General features: G+C 49.0%; 1 protein-coding gene across 4 annotated transcripts; it reads right to left on the bottom strand.

Moving 5' to 3' along the window:
- Positions 1-5,332: 5,332 nt before the first annotated feature.
- CTC1 (CST telomere replication complex component 1) lies at positions 5,333-25,005 on the bottom strand. 4 transcript variants are annotated; one of them, XM_077261670.1, is made up of 25 exons: positions 24,887-24,922; positions 24,702-24,820; positions 23,441-23,681; positions 23,130-23,329; positions 21,513-21,648; positions 20,473-20,760; positions 20,163-20,291; positions 19,865-20,091; positions 19,614-19,788; positions 19,387-19,539; positions 19,082-19,190; positions 18,448-18,529; positions 18,081-18,372; positions 17,912-18,001; positions 17,736-17,837; positions 17,599-17,660; positions 17,433-17,521; positions 17,203-17,365; positions 13,124-13,195; positions 12,781-12,925; positions 12,654-12,715; positions 12,417-12,579; positions 12,217-12,343; positions 6,239-6,389; positions 5,333-5,460 (listed from the first exon to the last, which is right to left on the bottom strand). In XM_077261670.1, the coding sequence occupies exons 1-25, from the start codon at positions 24,905-24,907 to the stop codon at positions 5,448-5,450; spliced, it is 3,411 nt and encodes a 1,136-aa protein (XP_077117785.1). In that variant the 5' UTR covers positions 24,908-24,922; the 3' UTR covers positions 5,333-5,447. The 4 variants fall into 4 exon arrangements, with proteins under 4 accessions (XP_077117785.1, XP_077117787.1, XP_077117786.1 ...); XM_077261672.1 differs by lacking the exon at positions 23,441-23,681 and having other exon boundaries at positions 24,887-25,005; XM_077261671.1 differs by lacking the exon at positions 20,163-20,291.
- Positions 25,006-25,297: the final 292 nt, after the last annotated feature.

Below are 25,297 nucleotides of genomic sequence, written 5' to 3'. Positions count from 1 at the left end.
TATTTTTACCATATCTTTTTACTATTGATGCTGCATAGGCAGCATCAATAGTAAAAAGTTGGTCACACTGTTAATAGTAGCGTTAATAGACTGCGTTACACCGCGTTATGCCGCGCTGACTGGGGGGGGGAGAGAGTATGGAGGGGGCACTGACTGCAGGGGAGTAGGGAGCGGGCATATCGCTGCAGGACTGTGCCCATCGCTGATTGGTCGCATCGGGTGTTCTAGAATATGCATGTAGTTTATGAAGTTTTCAGCATAATGCAATTTATACATAGGATTCGGCCGGCCGGGTGCGACCAATTAGCGAAGTGTGGTTCAAATTCAAGTTTTTGAGGGCCCTGGACGAAAGAATCTCAGTGGGCCCGTCCCTCTTTAACAAATACCACGATTCATGATGCACAGATACAGCAGATAAATATAGCACAGCCAAGTAGCATACAGCCCACATAGTATATAACACTGCCCACATAGTATATAACACTGCCCACGTAGTATATAGCACCGAGACGTAGGATATAACACAGCCCATGCAGTATATAACACAGGCCACGTAGTATAGAGCACAGCGATGTAGTATATTGCCCAGCCACGTAATATATACCACAGCCACGTAGTATATAACACAGGCCACATAGTATAGAGCACAGCCACGTAGTATACAGCACAGAGATGTAGTATATAACACAGCCCATGCAGTATTTTAACTCAGCCCACGTAGTATATAGCAATGTGGGGACCATATCCCTGTAAAAAAAAAAAAAGAATTAAAATAAAAAAGTTATATACTCACCTTCCGTCGGCCCCCGGATCCAGGCGAGGCATTTACCGATGCTCCTTGCGACGCTCCAGTCTCAAGAATGCATTGTGGTCTCGCGAGATGACATAGCGGTCTCGTGAGACCGCTACATCATCATCTCGCTAGACCGCAATGCGTGGATCGGAGCGTCGCGAGGAGCAGCGGGAAAGGCACCGGACAGTGAGAATATTATTTTTTTATTTTTTTTTTAAATAATTTTTAACATTAGATCTTTTTACTATTGATGCTGCATAGGCAGCATCAATAGTAAAAAGTTGGTCACACAAGGTTAATAGCGTTAACGGACTGCGTTACACCGTGGCATAACACAGTGTAACGCAGCCATTAACCCTGTGTGAGCGCTGACTGGAGGGGGCACTGACGGAGAGTAGGAAGGGGCGAATTCGCGGCCAGACTGTTTCCGTCGCGAGATTTCCGTGACAGACAGACAGACGGAAGTGCCCCTTAGACGATTATATAGATGGTTCTGGAGATGATTACATACACTACTCACAAAAGTTAGGTAAATTTGGCTTTTGAGTGAAATTTCAGAATGATCCTAAATGACCCCACCACCAGGCACAAGCGTTGCGGTTTTTACTGCGGATCTGCAGCAGTTTCCCATGCGGTCTACAGTACCATGTAAACCTATGGAAAACCAAATCTGCTGTGCACATGCTGCGGCAAAAAACGCACGGAAACGCAGCGTTTACCGCAGCATGTCAATTCTTTGTGCAGATCTGCAGCGTTTCTGCATCCATTGACTTGCATTGAGTCGGGCACATCCGCAGCAAAACCGCAGATGTAAAAAGGATCTGCAGTTTAGCTGCAGGTGAAACGCTGCAGATCGGGAGAGGGGAAGTGTGTGGGCGGAGACTGCGTGTATGTGTGGGCGGGGTCTGCGGGCTGCTGTGTGTGTGTGTGTGTGTGTGTGTGTGTGTGTGTGTGTGTGTGTGTGTGTGTGTAGGCATCGTCTGATGTCGGGCTATGCTTGCTGCAGTGACCGTGATTGACACATTAGCCAATGATGGGACAGTAGTGTTGACTGTAAAACAAAAACCACAAACATGTAACAGAACAAACAACATATATGTTGTATGTTCTGTTATGTACTGTTGCATGTTGTATGTACTGTAACATACAACATATAACAGTACACAACATACAATACATACAGTACATTCATACATTACATACAATACATATAGACATACAGTACATACTCACCATCACCTTGATTACCCGAAGCCATTGTCACCTGTAAAAAAATATTAAAATAATAAACAAACAATATACTCCCTGATCCGCAGAAATCCAATTAATACGAGTGTCCCACGACGATCTCCCGTGGAGAACAGCCACATCAGCTGATGCGTCCGCTCTCCAGGGGCTCCAGGAATACAATGATGGAAGGTATCCTTCTGCTCTGTTTTCCTCCGCCACTGTAAAAAATAGTCCCTAGTCTCACTTGTGGCACTGCTGTGTGAGAAATTTCCCACGCAGCATTGCCATAAAGTGAGACTCTGAACTCAGGTAACCTCAGTGATGCACTGCAGGAGCCATTGTGTCCGGTCAGTGTGTCACTGAAGGTCCTATAGAGCAGTGATATCACCCGATGTCACTCTTCTATAGGGGAGATCGTCGTGGGACACTTGTTATTAATTGGACTGCGTCGGACAGGGAGTATACGGTTTATTATTTTTAATTTTTTGCAGGCGATCGAGTATGGTTAAATTAAGAACCTTAAAATACTCTTTACTCAACTCTTTCACTACTATCGGATTAATAATGGATAGGTGGCTTATTGACGCCTCTCCATTATTAACCGGGCTTAATGTCACCTTACATTAGCAAGGTGACATTAACCCCTTATTACCCCACATCCCACCGCTACTTGGGAGTGGGAAGTGAGGGGTTAAGTGCCAAAATTGGTGCATCTTACAGATTTCTGCGGGCTGGTATTTGTAGTTGGGGGGGGGGGGGGGGGGGGGGGGGCAATATCCATGGCCCCTCTCTAGGCTATGAATATCAGCCCGAAGCTGTCTGCGTAGCCTTTCTGGCTTCATTTGAATCTTTTGGGGGGGTCCCCCTATTTTAATAGCCAGTAAGGGCGACGCAGACAGCTGCGGGATGATATTCATAGCCTGGGAAGGGGCCATGGGTATTACCCCCTTCCCAGGCTACAAATATTGGCCGTCGGCTTTTCCCCCCTCTGGCGCAGATAATTGCGCGGAGCCCACGCCATTTTTTTCCGTTTTTTTTTTTTTTTTAAATTAAACGTTAAGAAACATAGGCCTTGCTATTATATATCTATGGATGGATATATGTATAGATATAACTATGGATGGATAACTATGGCTATATGTATCGATAGATATATGGATAGATACATCTATGTATCTATAGATATATCTATCTGGCTACTTTCACACATCAGGTTTTTGCCGTCAGGCACAATCCGGTGAGTTTTGAAAAAAATGGATTTTTTTTTTCCGCCGGATCCGTTTTTTTCTCAGTCGTATTAGCGCCTGATGGCCACACGTTTCATCCGTTTTTTGCCGGATCCGTTAGAAAAGCTGTTTCCCGGCGGACGGAAAACGTACAGAAGAACGTTTTTTCTGTCCGGCGAAAAAACGCCCAGTGACGGATCCGGCGAAAAACGTATGAAACTGAGATGTGAAATGATGAATCCGGCCTCTGAATCTGGTTTTCATGCATTTTTTCCATTGAAATCATGCACATCTTCCATTATCTCTCTCTCTAAAAAAACCTTATCAGTTTTTCACTATTTGCAACGGATCCGTTTTTTCAAAAATTCGCCAGATCCTGCCTGATGGATAGATGTAGATAGATATATGGATAGTTTGGCTACTTTCACACATCGGTTTGTTTCTGTCAGGCAGCATCCGGCAAATTTTTGAAAAAACGGATCCGTTGCAAATAGTGAAAAACTGATGCAACTGATCCGTTTTTTTTTTTTTTTAGAGAGAGAGAACGGAAAATGTGCATGATTTTAATGGCAAAAATGCATGAGAAAACTGATTCGGAGGCCGGATTCATCATTTCACATCTCAGTTTCATACATTTTTAGCCGGATCCATCGCTGAGCGTTTTTTCGCCAGACAGAAAAGAACTTTCCTCTGTACGTTTTCTCCGTCCGCCGGAAAAAGCTTTTTTTGACGGATTCAGCAAAAAAACGGATGAAACGTGAGGCCATCAGGCGCAATCCGGCCGCTAATACAACTCTGAGAAAAAAACGGATCCGGTGAAAATAAAAGTGGATCCGTTTTTTCAAAACTCGCCGGATTGTGCCTGACTGCAAAAACCTGATGTGTGAAAGTAGCCTAACAATCCATATATCTATCTACATCTATCCATAGATGTAGATATGAGATAGCTATATCTTCCTTCTATCTATCTATATCCGTCTATGTGTGTAATGGAGTGGGTGTTGGGCAAATCTAAAAGAGGAGGTTGGACAAGACATGACAAATCTTTCTTTAGCTTTCAAAACCGCACCTGCGTTTTTTGCCAAGAGCTGCGGATTTACTGCAGAAAAATCCGCAGGCAAATCTGCAAAATGATTGCCACCAACGAGGTTCTAGACCTCATTGAGAGGGCTATGCATCAGCCACTGTGGTCACCAGCCAAGCCTTTGGTGGTGCCGCAGTGTGGACTGGTGTGTCTAGTCAATACAGAACTGCCCTACACTGTGTGAATGGTACAAAGTCACAAGTCCATACTACTGGAATAACATCATGAATCCAGCCATTGTGCCTCTTGTGCGGACAACACCGGCCTAATGTCGTCTCCATGGACGTCAATGCTCCAGCTCATCGAGGTCGCATCATTGGGGAATGACTGTTGGAGACTGGGGAACCTCAAATGGAGCAGCTTGCACTTTATCCAGACCTGAATCCCATAGAAAACCTATAGGATCAGCTGCGTCGCCGTATAGAGGCTCGTAACTGGACCCCAGAACCTCAGGGACCTGAGCGCCACCTTTCAAGAAGGGTGTGATGCCGTGTCTCAGCAGACAATAACTCCACTTGTGAACAGCAGGAGACATCATTGTCAAGCTGTAATTGATGCTCAAGGCCACACAACAAGTTATTGATACACTGACTTTTTTTGTTGGGGGTATACCCACCACTGTTGCTGGCGTTTGTTTCAGATGAGGAAATCTCCATGCCCTACTTTCATGATAAAACATGTAACGTGAACTTATTATGTTTTGCATAAATTTCACCGGAAAGCCAAATATCCTTAACTTTTTGTGAGTAGTGTATACTGATAATGATGTACTCATGTACTGATGGTGGTTCCTGTGCTGTTTTTATGTACGGATGATGGTTCTGGTGATGTATTCTTGTACTAATGACGGTTCTTGCTATATATTCATACTGATGGAGGTTCTGTTGATTTATTTATATACTGATGATGAGTCTGGTGATGTTTACATATAATAATGGTGTTGTACTCCTGTACTGATGGTGGTTCTGGTGCTTTATTCAAGTAGATATCATAATCATTAAAGGGAACACATGACTGTTCAAGCCAAGTACAGGCGCTCGGTGCACAGTGGTGTGGTCAGACATTTAAATGCACCTTCCTACCAGCTTGTGTTTCATCAATCTGTCCTCTGCCTTTATGAACCAGAGCTGTCAATCAAAGAAGAGGGGGGGTTATAGATAGAGGGAAAACAAGCAGATGGCAAGGTGCACTTAAATGTCCCTTTTAATTTATTAGATCATTATAGGGTCAATGTGCTGGACTGAAATCCCCCATCCACTACAGACAGCTCTCCAATCATTCGCCCGACTCTCCCATACACCGGAGCGCTCACTCTGCCAATTGCGCTTATGTGCACCATGAGAGGGGCGCTGCCAGACATCTCTGGCGGCTGCTTATCACTTAGAGAACAAAAGGATCCACAGTCTGAAATCAGATAATCCAGATCCTTATCTGCCCCTGAAATCATCAGTCAGAGGCCCGATATTCATTAGACTGCGCTGAATCTGTCATCAATGGGCACATCTGTGTCTTACATGCCAGTACACACAAGTTTACGCGGTTTTTGAGATCAGAAAAATGATCAGAGATGATAACGCAAATCTACTTCTTCAAAACCGGTCCCTGAGCGCCATGATGTTTTTCAACTGCAGAGATCTGAATCTGTCTCGGAAGCACATCCGATAGATGACAGTGGCGGGAAGGAGAATGGAACGCGGGCGGTGGCTGTCAGAAATGGAGGTGGCCATGATCTCGCTTTCTATGGGAGCTCTTAACTGGTGAACGAGTCTGTGCGGGAATTTTTGTTGCCCTCATAGAAGTCAGTTGTGAGAGCAGCGGATTTGCTGGAGTTCCCCTTTAATGACCACAAGGAAATGTTAGATATAAATTATTTAATTACAAATAATTCTTTACAACGTCATTTACCTAACGTCTGATTGGCTGCGATCTCTGATCATGTGACACATGGTCCGAGGCTCCACCTCCTGGAGCTGTACACAGGTGACCATAGGGGCGGCCGGGACACGGGTGACGTATTCTCTCTCTGCCCGCGTGAAGCGCGTCAGCTGCGATGAGGCTGGGGATCAGTAGTAACAACATGAGTGCGGGACAAGAAGATTTACATAGAGACAAAGGTCGGTGCCAAGACTCTAAAGGACCATTCCCATCCCCAAGATCCCATCCCAAGACTCTAAAGGACCAATCCCATCCCAGTATGTAGTAGGTGTAATAATAATATCAGAAAATACCTCCAATTAGAAATGTAGCGTAGTTTTTCTGCGCATACACGTATACACACTACACATAATATATATATATACATACACACACTGCTCATACAAACATGTATATACACACCCACTCCGCTTAAATACGTGTGTGTGTGTGTGTGTGTGTGTGTGTGTGTGTGTGTGTGTGTGTGTGTGTGTGTGTGTGTGTGTGTGTGTGTGTATATATATATATATACACATACATATATATACATACATACATACATACATACATACATACATATACACCGTATTTTTCGGACTACAAGACGCACTTTTTCCCCCCCAAAAAAGGGGGGAAAATGGGGGGTGCGTCTAATAGTCGCAATGCAGGCTTACCGTGGCGGCAGAGGTGCGGGGTCCCTTTCCCCGGTGAGGTGATGCAGCAGCCCGGTAATGCAGCAGAGCCGGGTGAATCCTGTTGTTACCGGTGGTGGCGGCCATCTTCCTGAGGCCGCGCGTGCGCAGATGGGGATCGCGGCGGCCATTTTCCTGAAGCCGAGATGCGAACTCGGCTTCAGGAAAATGGCCGCCGCGATCCCCATCTGCGCACGCGCGGCATCCCGCGGCCATTTTCCTGAAGCCCCGAGCAGCAGAGCGCTCCATCTGCGCACGGGCGGCCTCAAGAAGATGGCCGCCACCACCAGTAACAACAGGATTCACCCGGCTCTGCTGCATTACCGGGCTGCTGCATCACCTCCCCGGGGAAAGGGACCCCTCTCACGCCATACCTCTCACTGCTCCTCCTCATCCCAGCACCTGTGCCGGTAACCACTGCTGCAACCCTCCCATGGATACCAGGCCGTGGCGTCGCCCACCTAAGCAGGAAGGGACCCTGCTCAGGTGCACGCCGTACCGCATCACCCCACCTCTGCCGACACCATGCCTCTTGTGACCCTGCTCTGCCACCGCCAGCCCTCAGGTAAGATACTGTAAATTCGGACAATAAGGGCTTGTTTCCACTTGCGAGAAACACATCCGTGTCTCGCATGTGGAAACCAAGCTGTGGCGCCGGCACTTGGGAGCGGAGCGTGCGGCCACATAGTAACACATGGAGCTGCACAGCTCCGCTCCAAAGTGCCGGCGCCAGAGCTTGGTTTCCACATGCGAGACACGGACGTGTTTCTCGCAAGTGGAAACAAGCCCTAAGACGGACCCCCATCTTATAAAAAATCTTTTTTTCTGCAATTTTCACCCCAAATTTGGGGTGCGCCTTATGGTCCGGTGCGTCTTATAGTCCGCGAAATACGGTATATATATATACATACATACATACATACACTACCATTCAAAAGTTTAGGGTCACTTGGAAAAAAAACTGCTTTTCTTTGAAAAATAAGGAGATTTGTAATGAAGCTAACATGAAATGATTCAGAAATACACTCTATACATTGTTAATGTGGTAAATGACTATTCTAGCTGCAAACGCCTGGTTTGTAATGCAATATCTTCATAGGTGTATACAGGCCCATTTCCAACAACCATCACTCCAGTGTTCTTATGGTACTTTGTGTTTGCTAACTGTGTAAGAAGGCTAATGGATGGTTAGAATACCCTTGAAAACCCTTGTGCAGGTATGTGAGCACAGCTGAAAACAGTTTGGCTGATTAGAGAACCTATAAACCTGACCTTCCTTTGAGCTAGTTGAGAATCTGAAGCATTACATTTGTTGGTTCCACTAAACTCTCAAAATGGCTAGAAAAAAAATTTTCAAGTGAAACTCCACAGTCTATTCTTGTTCTTAGAAATTAAGGCTATTCCATGTGAGAAATTGCCAATAAACTGAAGATTTCCTACAACGGTGTGTCCTACTCCCTTCAGAGGAGAGCACAAACAGGCTCTAACCAGAGTAGAAAGAGAAGTGGGAGGCCCCGGTGCACAACTGAGCAACAAGACAAGTATATTAGGGTCTGTAGTTTGAGAAATCGACACCTCACAGGTCCTCAACTGGCAGCTTCATTAAATAGTACACTCAAAACGCCAGTGTCAACGTCTACAGTGAAGAGGTGACTGCGGGATGCTGGGCTTCAGGGCAGAGTGGCAAAGAAAAAGCCATATCTGAGACTGACTAATAAAAGGAAAAGATTAATATGAGCAAAAGAACACAGACATCGGACAGAGGAAGATTGGAAAAAAGTGTTATGGACAGGAGAATCCAAGTGTGAGGTGTTTGGATAACACAGAAGAACCTTTGTGAGACGCAGAACAACTGAAAAGATGCTGGAAGAGTGTCTGACGCCATCTGTCAAGCATGGTGGAGGTAATGTGAGGGTCTGGGGTTGCTTTGGTGCTGGTAAAGTGGGAGATTTGTACAAGGTAATTGGGATTTTGAATAAGGAAGGCTATCACTCCATTTTGCAAAGCCATGCCATACCCTGTGGACAGCGCTTGATTGGAGCCAATTTTATCCTACCACAGGACAATGACCCAAAGCAAACTCCAAATTATGCCAGAACTATTTAGGGAAGAAGCAGCAGCTGGTATCTATCTATCTATATGTAATGAAGCGGCCAGCACAGTCATCAGATCTCAGCCCCATTGAGCTGTTGTGGGAGCAGCTTGACCGTATGGTGCAAAAAGTGCCCATCATCCAAACCAACTTGTGGAGGAGCTTCTGGAGGCATGGGGAGGAAATTTCTCCAGATTACCTCAGCAAACTAACTGCTAGAATGCCAAAGGTCTGCAATGCTGGAATTGCTGCAAAGGGAGCAAAGATTGAAGGAAAAAATTATTATTTCAAAGAAAAATCTTTTTTTCGAACATTGTCAATGTCTGGACTAGATTTTACATTCATTTGGCAACTCATTGGATTAATAAAAGTATGAGTTATCATGGAAAACACAAAAGTGTCTGGGTGACCCGAAGCTTTGGAACCGTAGTGTATATACACATACAGTCATGGCCAAAAGTATTGACACCCCTGCAATTCTGTCAGATAATACTCAGTTTCTTCCTGAAAATGATTGCAAACACAAATTCTTTGGTATTATAATCTTCATTTAATTTGTCTTAAATGAAAAAACACAAAAGAGAATGAAGCAAAAAGGAAAACATTGATCATTTCACACAAAACTCCAAAAATGGGCCAGACAAAAGTATTGGCGCCCTCAGCCTAATAGTTGGTTGCACAACCTTTAGCCAAAATAACTGCGACCAACCGCTTCCGGTAACCATCAATGAGTTTCTTACAATGCTCTGCTGGAATTTTACACCATTCTTCTTTGGCAAACTGCTCCAGGTCCCGGATATTTGAAGGGTGCCTTCTCCAAACTGCCATTTTTAGATCTCTCCACAGGTGTTCTATGGGATTCAGGTCTGGACTCATTGCTGGCCACCTTAGAAGTCTCCAGTGCTTTCTTTCAAACCATTTTCTAGTGCTTTTTGAAGTGTGTTTTGGGTCCTTGTCCTGCTGGAAGACCCATGACCTCTGAGGGAGGCCCAGCTTTCTCACACTGGGCCCTACATTATGCTGCAAAATTTGTTGGTAGTCTTCAGACCTCATAATGCCATGCACACGGTCAAGCAGTCCAGTACCAGAGGCAGCAAAGCAACCCCAAAACATCAGGGAACCTCCGCCATGTTTGACAGAAGGGACCGTGTTCTTTTCTTTGAATGCCTCTTTTTTTCTCCTGTAAACTCTATGTTGATGCCTTTGCCCAAAAAGCTCTACTTGTGTCTCATCTGACCAGAGAACATTCTTCCAAAATGATTTAGGCTTTTTCAGGTAAGTATTGGCAAATTCCAGCATGGCTTTTTTATGTCTCGGGGTAAGAAGTGGGGTCTTCCTGGGTCTCCTACCATACAGTCCCTTTTCATTCAGACGCTGACGGATAGTAAGGGTGGACACTGTTGTACCCTCGGACTGCAGGGCAGCTTGAACTTGTTTGGATGTTAGTCGAGGTTCTTTATCCAACATCCGCACAATCTTGCGTTGAAATCTCTTGTCAATTTTTCTCTTCCGTCCACATCTAGGGAGGTTAGCCACAGTGCCATGGGCTTTACACTTCTTGATGACACTGCGCACGGTAGACACAGGAACATTCAGGTCTTTGGAGATGGACTTGTAGCCTTGAGATTGCTCATGCTTCCTCACAATTTGGTTTGTCAAGTCCTCAGACAGTTCTTTGGTCTTCTTTCTTTTCTCCATGCTCAATGTGGTACACACAAGGACACAGGACAGAGGTTGAGTCAGCTTTAATCCATGTCAACTGGCTGCAAGTGTGATTTAGTTATTGCCAACACCTGTTAGGTGCCACAGGTAAGTTACAGGTGCTGTTAATTACACTAATTACAGAAGCATCACATGATTTTTCGAACAGTGCCAATACTTTTGTCCACCCCCTTTTTTATGTTTGGTGTGGAATTATATCCAATTTGGCTTTAGGACAAATCTTATTGTGTTTTTTCATTTAAGACAAATTAAATGAAGATAATAATACCAAAGAATTTGTGTTTGCAATCATTTTCAGGAAGAAACTGAGTATTATCTGACAGAATTGCAGGGGTGTCAATACTTTTGGCCATGACTGTACACTGCACACACATATACGGGTATATACACATACACTGCACACACATACACGCTATACACACACTGCACACACATATACGGGTATATACACACTGCACATACATACACGGGTATATACACTGCACACACATATACGGGTATACACACACTGCACATACATACACGGGTATATACACATACACTGCACACACATATACGGGTATACACACACTGCACATACATATACGGGTATATACACACTGCACATACATACACGGGTATACACACACTGCACATACATACACGGGTATATACACATACACTGCACACACATACACGGGTATACACACACTGCACATACATATACGGGTATATACACATACACTGCACACACATACACGGGTATATACACATACACTGCACACACATACACAGGTATATACACACACTGCACATACATACACAGGTATATACACACACTGCACATACATACACGGGTATATACACATACACTGCACACACATACACAGGTATATACACACACTGCACATACATACACAGGTATATACACACACTGCACATACATACACGGGTATATACACACACTGCACATACATACACGGGTGTATACACACACGTCCCATACGGTACAGACCAGCCTGCATTCTCTTCAGTTCTTCTAAACTTATGCAGTTAAAGGACCTTTGGTGTCATTTTAGTCACATGATCGAGATGTCACCAAAAGGTCCCTGAACAGTCTGAGCCTCGGAATAGAAATGCTGGGGGCCCATAAAGAATCACACTAGGGCTTATTTTCAGGGTAGGGCTTATTTTTGGGGAAATACGGTAGTACAAATCACGGTGTCCTCTGAAAACCCAGCCTGTGGTTTGGCTTTCCAGACGCATCAAGATGGCAGCTGACCCTGGCTACCATGGTCACACACTGACACCCTGCAATGTCCATGTCCCCGCACGCCCTTGTCTCGGCAGCTTGCTCCGGTCGCTGCTGTTAGAGGCGGGTGCGTACTCCATACACCTCCTGACCATAGATCAGGATTTGTGGCCCCCGCCCTGAAGAAATAAAGGGTTGGGAAGGAACTAGTAGAAGCGCTACGGGGTCTCACCTGGAGTCACGGATCCTACAGATTCCACCCGTTGCTTGAAGGTGAGGAGCAAAGGCCGGGCGATGGCTGGCCGGGTCATCAGGAAGGTTAGGTGGTCTACCAGAGGGTCTGTGCTGTCCTCCTCACCCTGCAGGAGAGGATGGGTGTAAGTCTTCTGGTCACCATCTACAATCCCGCACTATGAGGGTCTCTCCACATACCGGCATCTCGCTCCTTCCTCTGCTCTTCACCATCACTTTCCCTCTTGATAAGACCCGCCCCTGCAGAGCCTCCCAGAGCCGGCGGGAGATCCCCAGCATTACGGAGACCGCCTCGTCCTGCAGGAACACCTGCGCCTCTCCAGATCCGTCCTCCGCTTTCACCCTGAGAAGGACAAGGTAACCACAGTTGTGCTCTTCCTCCAGGTAAGAGGAGATCGGGGGTCGCTGTCTGCTCACCAGGCTTTCGCTCTGAAGACCCCGGACTGGGCGGTGCAGGAGGGCGAGCGTTCACAGGCTCCCTGCAGGGTAACAAGTGGAGGGTGAGCGACGGCAGGTGTACCAAGCGGGCGCACGGTGGGATTACCTGCATGAATGTGTCCCCACACCGCGAGCAGTCCCAGCGCAGCGTCATATTGAGGACACAGGTCACGGAGCACAGCGCACGCTGAGGAATGGGGGTCCCTGTCAGATGCCTGAACAGTATAAGGGGGGGCGCAGCAACATCATCACTGAAAGCACAGAGGACGAGATCATCACGCTCAGTGTAGTCACCCTTCTTACCATATCTGCTTGCTGGCAGCTATTATAGAAATAGATATTTTTTTTACAGCTGAGGGGTTGTTGCAATGTATCAGTGCAGGCAAAATGTAACATGAATACGAGAACAACTGACAGCCTGCGGAGGTTGTCAGCGTTATCCAACTCACACATTCTCCGATGGTGGGCTCACGATGCTCACAAGGGTGGTGGGCACGCTGCGGAGGTACACACTGCCGGACCTTAGAGAGGAAAAAACGTCAGCATCCACAGCACCAATCGCACACAGGTTATAGTCAGAGCAGCCATCTCTGGAGTGCGAGACTAAGATGATGAGTGCAGCTCTGGAGTATAATACAGGATCAGTAATGTAATGTATGTACACGGTGACTGCACCAGCAGAATAGTGAGTGCAGCTCTGGGGTATAATACAGGATGTAACTCAGGATCAGTAATGTAATGTATGTACACAGTGACTGCACCAGCAGAATAGTGAGTGCACCTCTGGGGTATAATACAGGATGTAACTCAGGATCAGTAATGTAATGTATGTACACAGTGACTGCACCAGCAGAATAGTGAGTGCAGCTCTGGAATATAATACAGGATGTAACTCAGGATCAGTAATGTAATGTATGTACACAGTGACTGCACCAGCAGAATAGTGAGTGCACCTCTGGGGTATAATACAGGATGTAACTCAGGATCAGTAATGTAATGTATGTACACAGTGACTGCACCAGCAGAATAGTGAGTGCAGCTCTGGGGTATAATACAGGAGGTAACTCAGGATCAGTAATGTAATGTATGTACACAGTGACTGCACCAGCAGAATAGTGAGTGCAGCTCTGGAATATAATACAGGAGGTAACTCAGGATCAGTAATGTAATGTATGTACACAGTGACTGCACCAGCAGAATAGTGAGTGCAGCTCTGGAATATAATACAGGAGGTAACTCAGGATCAGTAATGTAATGTATGTACATATTGACTGCACCAGCAGAATAGTGAGTGCAGCTCTGGAGTATAATACAGGAGGTAACTCAGGATCAGTAATGTAATGTATGTACATAGTGACTGCACCAGCAGAATAGTGAGTGCAGCTCTGGGGTATAATACAGGATGTAACTCAGGATCAGTAATGTAATGTATGTACACAGTGACTGCACCAGCAGAATAGTGAGTGCAGCTCTGGAATATAATACAGGAGGTAACTCAGGATCAGTAATGTAATGTATGTACACAGTGACTGCACCAGCAGAATAGTGAGTGCAGCTCTGGGGTATAATACAGGAGGTAACTCAGGATCAGTAATGTAATGTATGTACACAGTGACTGCACCAGCAGAATAGTGAGTGCAGCTCTGGGGTATAATACAGGAGGTAACTCAGGATCAGTAATGTAATGTATGTACACAGTGACTGCACCAGCAGAATAGTGAGTGCAGCTCTGGGGTATAATACAGGAGGTAACTCAGGATCAATAATATAATGTATGTAAACAGTGACTGCACCAGCAGAATAGTGAGTGCAGCTCTGGATTATAATACAGGATGTAACTCAGGATCAGTAATGTAATGTATGTACACAGTGACTGCACCAGCAGAATAGTGAGTGCAGCTCTGGAGTATAATACAGGAGGTAACTCAGGATCAGTAATGTAATGTATGTACACAGTGACTGCACCAGCAGAATAGTGAGTGCAGCTCTGGAGTATAATACAGGAGGTAACTCAGGATCAGCAATGTAATGTATATACACAGTGACTGCACCAGCAGAATAGTGAGTGCAGCTCTGGAGTATAATACAGGAGGTAACTCAGGATCAGTAATGTATGTACACAGTGACTGCACCAGCAGAATAGTGAGTGCAGCTCTGGAGTATAATACAGGAGGTAACTCAGGATCAGCAATGTAATGTATGTACACAGTGACTGCACCAGCAGAATAGTGAGTGCAGCTCTGGAGTATAATACAGGAGGTAACTCAGGATCAGTAATGTACTGTATGTACACAGTGACTGCACCAGCAGAATAGTGAGTGCAGCTCTGGAGTATAATACAGGAGGTAACTCAGGATCAGTAATGTACTGTATGTACACAGTGACTGCACCAGCAGAATAGTGAGTGCACCTCTGGGGTATAATACAGGATGTAACTCAGGATCAGTAATGTCTGTACACAGTGACTGCACCAGCAGAATAGTGAGTGCACCTCTGGGGTATAATACAGGATGTAACTCAGGATCAGTAATGTATGTATACAGTGACTGCACCAGCAGAATAGTGAGTGCAGCTCTGGAGTATAATGCAGGATGTAACTCAGGATCAATAATATAATGTATGTAAACAGTGACTGCACCAGCAGAATAGTGAGTGCAGCTCTGGAGTATAATACAGGATGTAACTCAGGATCAGTAATGTAATGTATGTACACAGTGACTGCACCAGCAGAATAGTGAGTGCAGCTCTGGGGTATAATACAGGATGTAACTCAGGATCAGTAATGTAATGTATGTACACAGTGACTGCACCAGCAGAATAGTGAGTGCAGCTCTGGGGTATAATACAGGATGTAACTCAGGATCAATAATATAATGTATGTAAACAGTGACTGCACCAGCAGAATAGTGAGTGCAGCTCTGGAGTATAATACAGGATGTAACTCAGGATCAATAATATAATGTATGTAAACAGTGACTGCACCAGCAGAATAGTGAGTGCAGCTCTGGAGTATAATACAGGAGGTAACTCAGGATCAGTAATGTACTGTATGTACACAGTGACTGCACCAGCAGAATAGTGAGTGCACCTCTGGGGTATAATACAGGATGTAACTCAGGATCAGTAATGTCTGTACACAGTGACTGCACCAGCAGAATAGTGAGTGCACCTCTGGGGTATAATACAGGATGTAACTCAGGATCAGTAATGTATGTATACAGTGACTGCACCAGCAGAATAGTGAGTGCAGCTCTGGAGTATAATGCAGGATGTAACTCAGGATCAGTAATGTAATGTATATACACAGTGACTGCACCAGCAGAATAGTGAGTGCAGCTCTGGAGTATAATACAGGATGTAACTCAGGATCAATAATATAATGTATGTAAACAGTGACTGCACCAGCAGAATAGTGAGTGCAGCTCTGGAGTATAATACAGGATGTAACTCAGGATCAGTAATGTAATGTATGTACACAGTGACTGCACCAGCAGAATAGTGAGTGCAGCTCTGGGGTATAATACAGGATGTAACTCAGGATCAGTAATGTAATGTATGTACACAGTGACTGCACCAGCAGAATAGTGAGTGCAGCTCTGGGGTATAATACAGGAGGTAACTCAGGATCAATAATATAATGTATGTAAACAGTGACTGCACCAGCAGAATAGTGAGTGCAGCTCTGGAGTATAATACAGGATGTAACTCAGGATCAGTAATGTAATGTATGTACACAGTGACTGCACCAGCAGAATAGTGAGTGCAGCTCTGGAGTATAATACAGGATGTAACTCAGGATCAGTAATGTAATGTATGTACACAGTGACTGCACCAGCAGAATAGTGAGTGCAGCTCTGGGGTATAATACAGGATGTAACTCCGGATCAGTAATGTAATGTATGTACACAGTGACTGCACCAGCAGAATAGTGAGTGCAGCTCTGGAGTATAATACAGGAGGTAACTCAGGATCAGTAATGTACTGTATGTACACAGTGACTGCACCAGCAGAATAGTGAGTGCAGCTCTGGAGTATAATACAGGAGGTAACTCAGGATCAGCAATGTACTGTATGTACACAGTGACTGCACCAGCAGAATAGTGAGTGCACCTCTGGGGTATAATACAGGATGTAACTCAGGATCAGTAATGTATGTATACAGTGACTGCACCAGCAAAATAGTGAGTGCAGCTCTGGAGTATAATGCAGATTGTAACTCAGGATCAGTAATGTAATGTATATACACAGTGACTACACCAGCAGAAAAGTGAGTGCAGCTCTGGAGTATAATACAGGATGTAACTCAGGATCAGTAATGTAATGTATATACACAGTGACTGCACCAGCAGAATAGTGAGTGCAGCTCTGGAGTATAATACAGGATGTAACTCAGGATCAGTAATGTGTGTTTATAGCGATATTTTCATGCATTTCTCATATATACTGTATACTCCCAGATATTGTGCTGAATAATAGGAGCTGATGCTCATCTTACAATGTTAAGCAGTAAGGGGAGATCTGACAATACCTGGACACTTTCCTCTCCAGTCCTTGCAGCATAACCGTGGTCCCCGGGAGAAGCCCCAGAGGGTAGGGGCCACCTGAGACATCCAGATATACAGAGGCAGATGAATGGCTCTGGGGTTGGGTTAGGATCACTTTGATGGAGGCTCCGGGAGGCAGGAAGCCATCTGTGGAGGACGACAGGGGGTCACACCAGACGTTACCCTGTGGCAGTAGATGGGCCACCATGCTCACCATGGTTAGACGGCACTGCCCTCATCTGTGTATCGCACATGGCTCGGCTGGACACCACGCCGGTCACAGTCAGCAGAGAACCGCTGGAGCTGGAAGAGACAGCACGAATGCATGAGGATCAAACATGGCGGCTGAGACACGAGGCCACGTCTGAGGAGCAACTTACTTGTCCCTCAGCGCTTCTTCTATAGACAAGCCATCAGCCGGACCTGGTGAGACCGCGGTGCCCTAAACACACAGCCAAGACATATGAGCATGTGGAGAAGACCCAGCACAGAGCGGAAGAGACAGCGGATACGTCACCTCGACATCTTCTAGCGTCCAGTCAGCGTGGACCTGGAGACACCGAGGAGCATGGACGATATACCCCGGAGGAGCAGAGACACCGTCAAATATCCCCGAGTCCTAATTCAATGACCAAAAGGTGAAAAGTGATCATCGGTAGGGCGGAAAGTGCAGGAAAAGATGGCGGCGCTCACCATTACACCTGTTGCAGTCAGACGATACAAGCGGTTAGGTCGGAGGAAACTGAACCAGCGGACAGACGAGGAGGAGAAGAGGAGTATCACCTACACAAACGGAATCAGTTACTCCGGGTCACTGACAGATAACAGAGAATCACAGGACAACAGCTCCCACTACTCATACCTTGGAGTCACCTTTACCCGATCTTCTGGCATCTCCGTCCACTTTCTCCGGAGACGTCTCTGTGATGTCCACCCATGAAACTGTAGCCCGGAACTGAAGTCCCATGTCATGGCCGTGTCTCACGTGCCTCCCCTCCAGGCTATCCACCACTAGGTGGCGCTGAGGCCAGGAGGTCTCCAGTCTCGGAATTTTAACCAGCGGTTGATCACTGGATCTCAGAACTGGGCAGGAAGATGAGGAATGGGAGGAGTGAAGGACCGTCACATCTTGTGTGAGGAACACGGCGTAAGTCCTGAGAAAGAAGGCCGGGAGTTGAGAAGAAGGACCTCCGCACATACGTGGCATGTAGTTGTGAGGAGACTCTTACTTGCTCCGTGCATCCTCGTCATTGTCTTTATCCCTTATGTTTTCCGTCACTAATTGATAGTGACGAACTACGAGGACACAGCCTAGAAAACAAAAGCCCTGGAAGCTTAAAGGGGATTCATCACTACCCATAAATACGTAATTATTTTACCTGATGTAAATGCCGCTGTTCTCCTGAATCCGGCGATGTTTTTCTTTTGTTCCTGCCCCTCTCCGTTCCTGAGATATGGCCTTCTATTCTCTGGATGCAAATCGGGTCGTGTTGCTTAGTGGGCGTGACCGTAAGAAAAAGCAGAGTCTAGAACTCCGCCCAGTTAGACAAAAAGGCTAGATTTATATCCAGGGAAGAGGAGGCCGTATCTCAGGAACGAAGAGGCGTAGAAAGAAAAGAAAAACATCGTTGGATTCAGGAGAACAGCGGCATTCACACCAGGTAAAAATAATTACATATTTATTGTGAGGTCTTCTTTATAAGGGGAGTGAGTAAATGTGATCGCCTGATAAGTGACTCCCAACAGGTGGAGCCTGTGATCTTAGATAATTGCCAATTTCTTTGAGATCTAGACACTGGCCGATGTCACCATGTGGAACGATGGGAGAGGTAACATCAGGGCGAGCGCCCGGAGAAGACGTACCGATCCAGGCGATCGGAGGAGCCGGCAGAACCAGGCAGGTAAGAGAAGACGACTGATCCTTTAATAGGAGAGATCCTGAAGAAGAAGCCTGAAGAACCCCGAGGAGAACCTGAGGAGACAGACAAGAGGGCAGGTAGGACACAGACGTGTAGCCGTCAGCCCGACGTGTGAAGTCACTGCTTAAAGGGAAAGTCGCCTGAATTCTCAAAAGTACGATTAGGTGGATGCCCAGTCCCACATCCCCCTACTTAAAGGGACACTCCACTAACTTCTACGTTCCCTCAGGTAAACGCTCTCATGCTCACGTGAGGTGGGAACAGATCTCCGGATCGCAGCCAGTAACGGGACCAGTGAAGGCGGCGATTTGACTCCTCTTCTCGCAGGTTCTGAGCGGAGCAGATCAAAGAGGGGACGATAGAGAGAGGTGGGAGGCACCATGGGGGCGGCAGCGGAGAGTACTGAAGAGGAAGGAGGACAGGCCATCAGCAGGTCAGGGACGCTCACCCCGACACCCCTATTAACCCTTGCCTACCTGCCGCAGAGGACAGTCATGTGGATCTGCCACCATCTCTTCCTGTAAATCCCTCTCTCTCCGGCCGCCGGACCACGCGGACAGGGTGGGGAACAGGAGTTTCTCTGCCGGACCGTGGGCTCCGTCTCTGAGGGGTCGGGTGACGCAGTTCTGTCTGACCAAACGTGGACACAATCTGAAAGCCAGAAGACCCCATGACGTTACTCCTGCCCGAGCCCCCAGGGTATGTCCGGCCCCGCTGCCCTGCTCACTTCTCCTGCAGCTTGTCAATGACATGACACGTCCACAGGAACTCCGGCAGCCGCAGGCGGTAGCGGAACAGCAGGTGGAGGTAGAGGTTCCCGGACCCGGAGAACAGGGCGCACGGGGCGTCAAGACGGGAGAAGTCGCAGATTCGGACCCGGCTCCTGAGACAGCAGGAGAGGACGAGCGAGGGGAAGAGAGGGCTGGGAGACTGCTGCAGGTGGGCGTCACAGACCTAAACACCGGGACAGGAGACATGAGCGGGGGACAGCGGCACACAACCCCTCATCCGTGCCGTCACCTCACCTCCACCCTGGCGCCAACTCTCAGTCCTCTACCTCCGTTCTGCAGCTGGGTGTACGCCGTGCAGAGGAGCAGCACCCCGTCCAGCTCATATAAGCCCGCGGGGGCATTCAACACCCGTGTGACGACCCCCTGAGAGAGAGATCAGGAGTCACACCTCACCCCGGAGGAGACGAGCAGCCGCCGGGCACCGCTGATCTGTGCACAACCACTGGAGAACTCATCAGCGCTCACTAGAGACCGACGACGGTACTACATCAAGTAACAAGAGGCTGGACAACAACTCCCAGCATGTGCCACCCTCGCGCCTCACCTTGTAGGTTAAGGTCTTGGATTCTTTACTTCGCTTTCCCGTCCCTCGCTCCCGGGGGCCACAATCAGACGCTTTGGTCTCACTCGGTTCTGTCAGTTCTTCTGAATTTTCCATAACGGGAGTAGAGGAACAAGACGGAGAAAGTGGAGGGCGTGGGGCGATGAGGGAAGAGGAGGTCACAGCGAACACCCGCCGAGGTGACCCGCGGAGAGACGACAAGGAAAGCGAGGTGACTTCATACGTCTCACCGACCTCCAACACCCGAAACCAGAAGAGCTTGGAGGGAACCTGCAGAAAAGAGGCACAACAAAATGGAGGCAAAAGGAGACTCCTCCCCCTGCAGGGTGATACAGATAGGAGGAGCTACGAGTCTCCTCCCCCTGCAGGGTGATACAGATAGGAGGGGCTGAGAGTCTCCTCCCCCTGCAGGGTGATACAGATAGGAGGAGCTACGAGTCTCCTCCCCCTGCAGGGTGATACAGATAGGAGGAGCTAGGAGTCTCCTCCCCCTGCAGGGTGATACAGATAGGAGGAGCTAGGAGTCTCCTCCCCCTGCAGGGTGATACAGATAGGAGGAGCTAGGAGTCTCCTCCCCCTGCAGGGTGATACAGATAGGAGGGGCTGAGAGTCTCCTCCCCCTGCAGGGTGATAGATAGGAGGAGCTACGAGTCTCCTCCCCCTGCAGGGTGATACAGATAGGAGCTGTGAGTCTCCTCCCCCTGCAGGGTGATACAGATAGGAGGAGCTATGAGTCCTCCCCCTGCAGGGTGATACAGATAGGAGGAGCTACGAGTCTCCTCCCCCTGCAGGGTGATACAGATAGGAGGGGCTGAGAGTCTCCTCCCCCTGCAGGGTGATACAGATAGGAGGAGCTACGAGTCTCCTCCCCCTGCAGGGTGATACAGATAGGAGGAGCTATTAGTATCCTCCCCTGAAGGGTGATACAGATAGGAGGAGCTAGGAGTCTCCTCCCCTGCAGGGTGATACAGATAGGAGCTGTGAGTCTCCTCCCCCTGCAGGGTGATACAGCGATCACTCACATGTACGATCACAGGTATGGACTGTTTTGCATCTTGAAGGAAGAAGAAGAAGAAGGTTTTGCTCCGGATGGTGACCAATGACGTGACCGACAACAGGTGACCGGTTACTGACACTCGGGCTCCACGGGGATGATGGCTGCAGAGGGAAAAGAGAGAAGTCACCTGAGACATGGGGATACGAAGAGGATGGATACAGGAAATATAATGGGGAGAGGCGATAGGAGAAGAGGAGAGAAGCTGCAGGAGGAGAAGAAGAGGAGAGAAGCTTCAGGAGGATAGGAGGAGAGGAGAGAAGCTGCAGGAGGATAGGAGAAGAGAGAAGCTGCAGGAGGATAGATGGAGAAGAGGAGAGAAGCTGCAGGGATATAGGAGAAGAGGAGAGAAGCTGCAGGGGGAAAGGAGGAGAAGAGGAGAGAAGCTGCAGGGATATAGGAGAAGAGGAGAGAAGCTGCAGGGGGATAGGAGAAGAGGAGAGAAGCAGCAGGAAGATAGATGGAGAAGGAGAGAAGCAGCAGGAAGATAGATGGAGGAGAGAAGCTGCAGGAGGATAGGAGGAGAAGAGGAGAGAAGCTGCAGGAGGATAGGAGGAGAAGGGGAGAGAAGCTGCAGGAGGATAGAAGGAGAAGAGGAGAGAAGCTGCAGGGGGATAGGAGAAGAGGAGAGAAGCAGCAGGAAGATAGATGGAGAAGAGGAGAGAAGCTGTAGGAGGATAGGAGGAGAGAAGCTGCAGGAGGATAGGAGGAGAAGAGGAGAGAAGCTGCAGGGGGATAGGAGAAGAGGAGAGAAGCAGCAGGAGGATAGATGGCGAAGAGGAGAGAAGCTGCAGGAGCATAGGAGGAGAAGAGGAGAGAAGCTGCAGGAGGATAGGAGGAGAAGAGGAGAGAAGCTGCAGGGGGATAGGAGAAGAGGAGAGAAGCAGTAGGAGGATAGATGGAGAAGAGGAGAGAAGCTGCAGGAGGATAGGAGGAGAAGAGGAGAGAAGCTGCAGGGGGATAGGAGGAGAAGAGGAGAGAAGCTGCAGGGGGATAGGAGGAGAAGAGGAGAGAAGCTGCAGGAGGATAGGAGGAGAAGAGGAGAGAAGCTGCAGGGGGATAGGAGGAGAAGAGGAGAGAAGCTGCAGGAGGATAGGAGGAGAAATGGATAGAATCTGCAGGAGGCTAGGAGGAGGAGAGAAGCTGCACGGGGATAGGAGAAGAGGAGAGAAGCTGCAGGGGGATAGGAGGAGAGAAGCTGCAGGGGGAGAGGAGGAGAAAAGCTGCAGGGGGATAGGAGAAGAGGAGAGAAGCTGCAGGAGGATAGGAGAAGAGGAGAGAAGCTGCAGGGGGGATAGGAGGAGAAGAGGAGAGAAGCTGCAGGAGGAGAAGAGGAGAGAAGCTGCAGGGGGATAGGAGGAGAAGAAAAGAGAAGCTGCAGGAGGATAGAAGAAGAGGAGAGAAGCTCCAGGGGGATAGGAGGAGAAGAGGAGAGAAGCTGCAGGGGGGATAGGAGGAGAAGAAGAGAGAAGCTGCAGGGGGATAGGAGGAGAAGAGGAGAGAAGCTGCAGGGGGATAGGAGGAGGCGAGAAGCTGCAGGGTGTCAGTAGGAGAAGGGAGAGAGGTGACAGGAGAGGTTCATTACCTGTCACCTAGAAGCAGAATTGCAGACTCAGGGGAGATAGAGGAGGACTCTACTGGGACTTTTGTTGGAACCTCGGGACGGATAACAGGGACCGGGGGGCACAGGACCTCCACGTAGCCTCCTGTCTGAGAAGTCGGGATAAAAGTCCAGCAGGGGAAGACGTGCAGCGAGCCCAGACAGGAGTAATCAAACCGAGACATCTGTAGAGAAACAATCACTGTCAATGTATCGCTGGTGAGGAGTGGCGCCCTCTCGTGGTGTTCTCAGGCACTGCAGGTTATGGGCCCCCAGTGAAGTCTGTGGCATTTCACCTCACATGGCACACAGCCGCTGGCATCTTGGATGTACAGGTTCCCATCAGTGGACTGGTCAGTGATGTACCCCACCAGGAGGAGACGTGCCCGCGGCAGTATGGTGGGGGGTGCACCGCCCGATCCTGTCCCACGCCCCAACCCCTCACGGCTCCACTGCTGGAACTGCTCAGTGTCCCAGCCCAGGAGGGAGACACAGGGCGAGCGCTGAAGGGCGAGAAGCTGCGAGATTGGGGTGAAACTGCGAGAGAAGAAACGAGATAGTCACAGAGGGAAACCCATCAGTACACACTGACCCCTACAGGACAGGCAGAGAACTGCCACACACAACACTCCTGCAGGGAGTTATTGGGGACGCTGCACCTCCGGGGACGCTGCGGGGGGACGCCGCTCCTCCGAGGACCCTGCAGGGGGACGCCGCTCCTTCGGGGACGCTGTGGGGGGACGCTGCTCCTCCGGGGATGCTGCGGGGGGACGCCGCTCCTCCGGGGACGCTGCGGGGGGACGCCGCTCCTCCGGGGACGCTGCGGGTGGATGCCGCTCCTCCGGGGACGCTGCGGGTGGACGCCGCTCCTCCGAGGACCCTGCAGGGGGACGCCGCTCCTCCGGGGACGCTGCGGGGGGACGCCGCTCCTCCGGGGACGCTGCGGGTGGATGCCGCTCCTCCGGGGACGCTGCGGGTGGACGCCGCTCCTCCGAGGACCCTGCAGGGGGACGCCGCTCCTCCGGGGACGCTGCGGGTGGATGCCGCTCCTCCGGGGACGCTGCGGGTGGACGCCGCTCCTCCGAGGACCCTGCAGGGGGACGCCGCTCCTCCGGGGACGCTGCGGGGGACGCCGCTCCTCCGGGGACGCTGCGGGTGGATGCCGCTCCTCCGGGGACGCTGCGGGTGGACGCCGCTCCTCCGAGGACCCTGCAGGGGGACGCCGCTCCTCCGGGGACGCTGCGGGTGGATGCCGCTCCTCCGGGGATGCTGCGGGTGGACGCCGCTCCTTCGGGGACGCTGTGGGGGGACACTGCTCCTCCGGGGATGCTGCGGGGGGACGCCGCTCCTCCGGGGACGCTGTGGGGGGACGCTGCTCCTCCGGGGACGCTGCTCCTCCGGGGACGCTGCTCCTCCGGGGACGCTGTGGGGCATGACGCTCATGCGGTGACGCTGCGGGGGGACACCGCTCCTCCGGTAACTCTGTGGGGAGGCCGCCGCACCGTGGGTATAGCTCCTGGAGACTGTGCGCCTCCGCCGGGGACTCTAGGACCGCACCTGTAGCTCAGGGGCAGTCGGGGGCTCCGCGCCCGCACACATGGGATCAGCTCCTTCCCTTCCCCCGCTCTCAGCTGCTCCTGGATGTGTTTTTCCGCCGCCTGCAGCCAGGAGGTTTCCTGCAACCAGAAAGAGTCAGGACCTGCTGACAACCATCATCTCCTCCATCACAGCCCGACACCCACCTGAGACCTCGGAATCTCCATGGCAACCAGACACTTTCCTGCCCCAACCTCACTCCATGCTTTACAAACTTCAGGAAGTACTGGCAATAAAAATCCCGGAAGTGACGACATCACCAGGCATCATTCACTGGCGGAAGTGCTCGTCTGTGGTACCGTCGCCATCAAGCGGTTAAAAATGTGAACTGCATTCCCTGCTGTGTCAGTATAGTACTAACCTGGGAACGCTCGCCACCTCGTGTCCAGATATGCAAACTACAATATCTTACTTTGCCCAGAAAATAAACGGAATTTCGCCACCTAGTGTTGAGAAGTGTGAATTACATTTGTTTACTAACTACAGTGAACCTTTATCCTCACTTGGTGTCCAAACTACGCAGTTACATCTAATCTCCTGCCACCTGGTGGTCAAAA

The sequence above is a fragment of the Ranitomeya variabilis genome, chromosome 5 (genome assembly GCF_051348905.1).
Source record: "Ranitomeya variabilis isolate aRanVar5 chromosome 5, aRanVar5.hap1, whole genome shotgun sequence".
Classification (NCBI taxonomy): domain Eukaryota; kingdom Metazoa; phylum Chordata; class Amphibia; order Anura; family Dendrobatidae; genus Ranitomeya; species Ranitomeya variabilis.
Note: the sequence above shows the minus strand (reverse complement) of the source record. Positions and strands in the feature narration are given on the sequence as shown.